Here is a 6,698-nt window from a genome sequence, read left to right as displayed (position 1 = left end):
GTCCATAAATAATTGCTGGTTGGGAGGGAAGCATCATTAGATGTTCCCCCCACCCTTAGGTTTATAGCTGTAACTTAATTGTGATTCCTGTTCTATAGCCATTGCCTTGTTCTCTAAAACACAATGAAGTCCAAGTCATGAGCTTTTCTTAGTTGATTAATAGTTTGAAATCCTAATAGAATTAATAAAACTTATTAAATGAGATCAGTCTTAAATTAAGAAATCCTATACATACGTACGATGGATATAACCGAAGGTAAATTATACACCATTCTGGAATAGTAAATGGTTGATAGATTAGGGTTCCTATTTCTGAACCAATCACATAAAGTAGGGAGGAGGAGGAAGTTGGAGAAGAAAAGAGCCACCGGCCTTGTCTTCCTCCTCACTTTTCAGCCATGGTGGCTGCATGCAACTGACCCCACTAATAGAGTGCCCACTTTGGTGCAAAGGAAAGAGAGTATTAGTGAGCGGGGTACTGATTGTTTTCATGTGATCGGTCTTTCTGCTACTTGTCAATCCAGTGCCAAGCAAGGAATAAAGATAAAAGTGTGTCAAAGTGCCTTCAGAACTGATGCTGGACGACAGACTTCAGAAGAGTATAATGTATTAACTTTCCTGTTCATCTGAATTATTTTTCCTCTCCTACTTATTATTGGGATTGTTTAAGGAAGAAAGACAAAGTGTCTTCACTAATGCTGCGGAGGAAAGACTTCAGATGGCCTGCATTGTGTCTTTAGCTCAGAAGACTATATATAATGTATGTTCATCTGATCATTCTTTCTCCTACTTGTTAATGGATTGATAAGGAATAACAGAGAGAAAACGATGATCGTAATTAATATTTGCAGTTTCAGATCGAAATGGCTTCACTGATGTGGCAGGAAAGGCTTTCAGATGGCGTGCATTTGTGTCTGAGCTATATAATGTATGTATGAACTTTACTTCTCATTTGGTTATTCTCTCTCATACTTGTAATACAATGCATAAACAACGCTGTCATGTATGCATAGGATATTCATTAAAGCGATACAATATTTTATGTAAGATTTAGGATATTCGGTAACTTATAATTACATATGGTCAGTCACTCATTCCTCCTCACTTTGTTGCTTGGGTTTTCACCATCCTCCAGCTTACTGTTCTTGATTCGTTTCTTGACCAAGTTATGATCAGGGATTATATTTTTATTATATTGTGAATTAATTAAAATATAGTATTCATCGACATCAGCATCAGATTATTTTTTTTCTTTTTCGCTTTTTTTAGTTCTAAACACTCCCGTCAAATTTTATCAGCCGTCCATCGATCATCCAACGGTTCCTATTGACCGATGTTAATATAGATAGGCATTTCGTATTCATGTTTCTTCTTTGCGCAGTAATCAAAGGAACACCTCCCTCCGTCTCCGTCTCTCTCTGTCTCTGTCTCCGTGATAAATAGCCCACACGCTGCTTCCATCAACTCGAATTATCCTTTTCTCTCGAACCCAGCCAAGGATCGAGGGTTGCCCGGCTCCCTTCCATTCTCCGATGCCAATGGCACTCTCCTGCTGTTAGACTTGGCGTCGTATTGTATCTTTTTCTTCTTGAGTCTTTCTTGGCTTCGAGCGTTTTCTTGTTCTTCGTAAGATTGCTCACGGAGATGGCGAATCCGCGATGGAATTCTCAGAAAAATGGATACGGAACCGCGATTTGGGCCGCCAAGATCGCTTTTTGCGTCATCGGCATTCTCTCCTTTTGCGCCGCCGTCCCTGTCGCTGCCGGCGCCCTGGCCTCCGCCGTACCCGGCTTCTGGGGGTCGCTCCGGTCCTGGCTCGCACGGCCGTACCTATTCATTGCCGTCCACTTCATAATCCTCGTCATCTGGAAGCTCTCTGATCAAAAACAGCAGCAGCACCAGCATCACTGCGAGGAATGGGCGGTGGAGGAGCACATTACGGATTCTGGGAATCCTGCAAAGGTCGAATCCTTCAACCGTTCGCATACGGCGCCCCTTCTACGCAAGCCCACGCCGGAGATCTGGCCGTCTGCGACGAAGGTGGGGGTTCCGTCGGTGGATCCCGGTGAGTCCTCGACGTCCGAAGCGTCATGCATCACGACGGAGTCCGGCGAGAGGTCCACGGCTTCGTCCGCGTTTATGGCCAAAAAGAGCGCCGAACCAGAGTCCAAGAGCAGCATTACGGTGATGGAAGAGGAGGATGAGGCGGTAGCTGCGGCGACTGTGGCAGGGATGGCGAATGACTCCATGGAGGTCACATGGAAAGCGATCGCGAAGAAGTCATCTCGGGCAGCAGCGGTGCCACCGGCGGCGGCGAAGTCGAGGCAATACGCTAGGCAACCGGAGCCGCCTCCCCCATCCACGGGTCACGACGATTTAAACCGGCGATTCGACGATTTCATCAAGAAGAACCACGAGCAGATTCGGCTTCTCAATAGCCGGCGGCGGTAGCCGGAAACGGCAAATCACATGTTATACCGATTTCCATTAGCTTAATCTTCTTACTAGCTCGTTAAGCTCTTCTTATGAAAGCTTCCAGTGGAGGAGGGAGGCTGCTCTGCCGCTAAAAATCCAATTTTTCAGGTAATTACTGTATGATTCATTGGCCAATGAACACTTTTAGCCATTGAACGCTGCTACTTCCTGGTTATGCCAGAGATTTCATTGCTTTCAGACAGACATAATTGATTGCTCTCAGTCATCTTGCCCTCTTTTCTGTTCTCTTTCTGCTTACTCGAGTTGAAGTAAAGCATTCAAAATTTGAATGAATTGCCTCTTCCATATGTTGTGATGCCTTCTTTCTTCTGTGTTACTCTGACAGATGAGATGCGGGAATTGCAGGTTCTTTTTGATATGCTGGACTTGCTTTTGGACTGGTGTTGCTGATTAGACTGGCTAGTGGTTTGTGCTGATAGATGGGGGTGTTTGGTAGCCTTCAGTCTCACCTTTTGGTCTTCTGCTTGGTACTTTGAGCTTACTGTTTGATGTAGTTTTGCTTACTAAATGATACAGGATTATGTCCAGACAATGATTTGAAGTGCATTTAGAACACTGCAATTATGGATATAAGTTGGTTGTATCTAATTTACTGTGTGGTTTTTCTGCTTTTAGATTAAGGCTTTTGCAGCACATTTTTCCATATTTGATTATGGTCCTAGATTTTGATGTCTTGGCTTTTGTCAGACATGCTTTTATTTCTGTTTATATTACATTGTCAGACACTATGATATATACTATTCGGTACAAGCAGTTCACCTCCTATTGATTTGAAGCATTTGGGTTGAACTGAAAAGGGGGGGACTACTGCTGCAATCACTTGAGGTGGTAATTCCTCTTACACATGATATCATCTAAAACCCATCTGACCTGCTACCCCTCTTAGACCGAGGAACTCTTTCATTGCAGTCACCACACATCAACATATGAACTCATCGAGGAAAGCATGAACATAAAATTGAGCATCCATACTGTCGTTGTAGTCCAAATTTATCATTCTTTCCATGCAAATGCTTCCTTGAAAGAAGATACTAGAGCTTGATATCATCATGCACTGATCGTACCAATCAGATGTATATAATCGACATGAAAGATGAAAATGATTGATGGACATTGATTAGGTAGAACATGTTTCAAATACCAGCAAAGCCAATGAAGAGAAGCTCCAGAAACTAATATGTCCAGTATTTGATGTTAGACAAAAAAATGCCAGTGTAATCTTTTCCTTAGTCCTGAGGTGAATTACAACTTTCTAGTTTCTTTAGCACTGACTGCCGTCGTCCATTGACCTATTTACAGCAGGTGAGAGGAATATATCTTCTTCCTAATTTCTGGAACTAAGGTTGATTGATTTAATTTGCAGATAAATGCATTTACTAGATGACAGTACTTATAAGATTGTCCTTGGCATATTTTTCTGAGCATAAAGTGGTCTTCAGAAGCTTTGAACCTTTGTTTACTACTTGTGTCCTAAAGATACATTTTATGTGTGTTCTTGAATGAACTATTGTTTTGTGCTTTTACACTTATTTTGTTCAGAAGAGAACTACTTTAAATTCATCTGTTTTCAACTCTTTTAGAAGATTCTTGTGTAATTTTAGGAACAACATCTAAGAAGACATCTGTGAGAGAGGTGTGCACAAGAGGTCATTTCTTTGATTGTTTGGTTTCTTCTGCCCATCAAAGTCTGCGTTGATCATCCATCATGACAAGAATATTCTCAACATTAGCTAGTTCAGGAAAGCTTCTCATTTCATGCTACATTTAGGTATCACTATCTTCCTTAATTCCCTCCAAAATAAGGAATTGTATACATATATATAAACATGTATGTGTATATATATGTATGTGTATACACATATATATGTATATGTATATTATATATATATATATATGTACACACACACACACACACACACACATATATATATATATATATATATATATATATATATATATATATATATATATATATATATATATATATATGTATATATATAAATGTATATATATATATAAATGTATATATATATATATATATATATATAAATGTATATATATATATAGTGATAATCCTACATTGTAAATGAGACTTGAATTAATTTATTTGCATTTTTAAGGTTATTAATAGTCATAAAATAAATAAATAAGTAATAATGAAAAGGCTATTAATAGAGTCACCATCACCTTTTTTTTTATTTTTTTAAGTACTAATTATATATTATCCTATTTAATTAGTTATTTTTAGTATTTCGATTATTATATTTTCAAAAGTTATATAGGGAACTTTAAACTTATGAAGGTCAAATATTTAACTTTGTTTTTCTCATGCTATTAACTTTGTTGAAAAAAATACTATAGGATTTACCATTGAGTACATGCTGACTCAACCTCACTTCGATTTACCACTGAATACATGTGGTATTTCTGTGTGAGAAGAAACATGATTAAATATTTTACTTTCATAACAAAAAAATCTAATATAATTTTTTATCATGTTTTAATCATTTTAATCTTTATGACGAATGCCATTCATGTTTTAATGATACAACCTTTGTGTCTTGCTATACAATATAAATAAATGATAACATCAATTACGGTGTTTGCAAATATTGTATGCCATAGTTTGCAAACGTTATGGTGTTTGTACTCACGTGTAAGTACTAAAACAACGATTTTGGATTAATAATGAGTACATGTCATTAATAAATGAGAAAGTATTTCGGATCATATAGTTTTCCTATATGTGTCCTTACAGATTTTTAATATAGCATTCATATGCATTCCTTCCATTAACATCCATCTAAAAATCAGGTTGATCACATGTAATTATAGTTGACATTAACTGGTTTGAATTAAAAGGATATATAAATGCTTAAATCACCTGATAATAATGTGGAGTTTTGCTTGTTATAATTAACTGATAGTTATATATTGTATTTATCAATTTAAAGTTTAGTTGAGCATATATTGCATTACAGAAATTCAATTATCGTCGAACTATCTCAATCCATTAGTATAATGATGTTGAAATCCATGTATAATAATATCTAGAAAAATTGAGATTAAATAACTAGTTAAAATAGTGAAAGGTATTTTAGATAATTAAAATTTAGTTAATATTAGTTTCTTTGAGTTAATATTATTGGATGGATGTTAATGAGAGTGACACATATTGGAAAGCCTTTACATATATATTTTTCAAAGAAAAAGAAAAATATAATTTTAAAAATATAAAATAAAGGTGTATTATTGGGGCACAAAAAATGGCTAAAAAGATATTTGTTGTTCCTAACAAAATGTGCTAATAAGTTGGTTCTCTTCCCAGAAAATATGATCAAAAGAATATCCTTGAAAATACTATGCTTGATGCAAATAATCTTGACATAGTCAATCAAGTGTGAGTTTTATCCACTCATTGATCATCGATAGCTTCACCCTCCTCTTGCTTATCACAAGCATTGAGTTTAATCCACTCATTGTTGAGTTATAAGGATATGATTTTTCTTCCTTTTTCATCAGATAATTATGAATATTTACACATAGGGTATTATCTTAAGCAAAATCATTTAAGGGTTAATCTTAACACCATTGAAGGTTGGCTCATTTTTTGTTCTTCCAAATCAACCAAAGACAATAGACTATGAGGGATCTAAGTATGCAATAGTCTTTAAATTCTTCTTTTTTTAAAAAATAAATTTATTTCTTCAAGATTCTATAACACCTAATCTCTTGTTTATCAAAAGGAGAAGGGAGGTTAAGCCAATTTACTATCCTACATCTGATTCCCTCCATATATGTATGATATTTAGTAAAATATTATTATAATATATACATGCATGACATTTATGTTCATATTGAATAATTAATTTCCAGGGAAGCTTTTAAATATTTAAAAGTGTGTATATATATATATATATAATTAAAAGGGTAAATATGGTATTTTAATCCTATTAAATTAACCTTTAAATTTGCTTATTTTTCTAATCTTTATTCCTCCGACGACGACAAAGGGGAAGAGATATTCTATGTCGGGGATTAGCTTCTACTTTAGCCGTCCGATTAAAATCCAGCGGTCTATGAGATCTTGGAGATGCATGATGTGTCACTGTCGCCCCGCCACCGTCAAATCTGCTTCGTGCGAACAAAAACAGATTCACTGTCCCAATAAAATACATTTTTGAGTCGAAAACAATTAAAAA

General features: G+C 36.1%; 1 protein-coding gene across 2 annotated transcripts; it reads left to right on the top strand.

The window, feature by feature from the left end:
- Positions 1–1,449: 1,449 nt before the first annotated feature.
- Positions 1,450–2,996, top strand: LOC103998515 (uncharacterized). 2 transcript variants are annotated; one of them, XM_009420001.3, is made up of 2 exons: positions 1,450–2,583; positions 2,822–2,996. In XM_009420001.3, the coding sequence occupies exon 1, from the start codon at positions 1,645–1,647 to the stop codon at positions 2,449–2,451; it is 807 nt and encodes a 268-aa protein (XP_009418276.2). In that variant the 5' UTR covers positions 1,450–1,644; the 3' UTR covers positions 2,452–2,583; positions 2,822–2,996. The 2 variants fall into 2 exon arrangements, with proteins under 2 accessions (XP_009418276.2, XP_064940799.1); XM_065084727.1 differs by having other exon boundaries at positions 1,495–2,583; positions 2,842–2,996.
- The last annotated feature ends 3,702 nt before the right edge of the window (positions 2,997–6,698 follow it).

This window comes from Musa acuminata, chromosome BXJ1-9 (genome assembly GCF_036884655.1).
Source record: "Musa acuminata AAA Group cultivar baxijiao chromosome BXJ1-9, Cavendish_Baxijiao_AAA, whole genome shotgun sequence".
NCBI lineage: Eukaryota > Viridiplantae > Streptophyta > Magnoliopsida > Zingiberales > Musaceae > Musa > Musa acuminata.
Note: the sequence above shows the minus strand (reverse complement) of the source record. Positions and strands in the feature narration are given on the sequence as shown.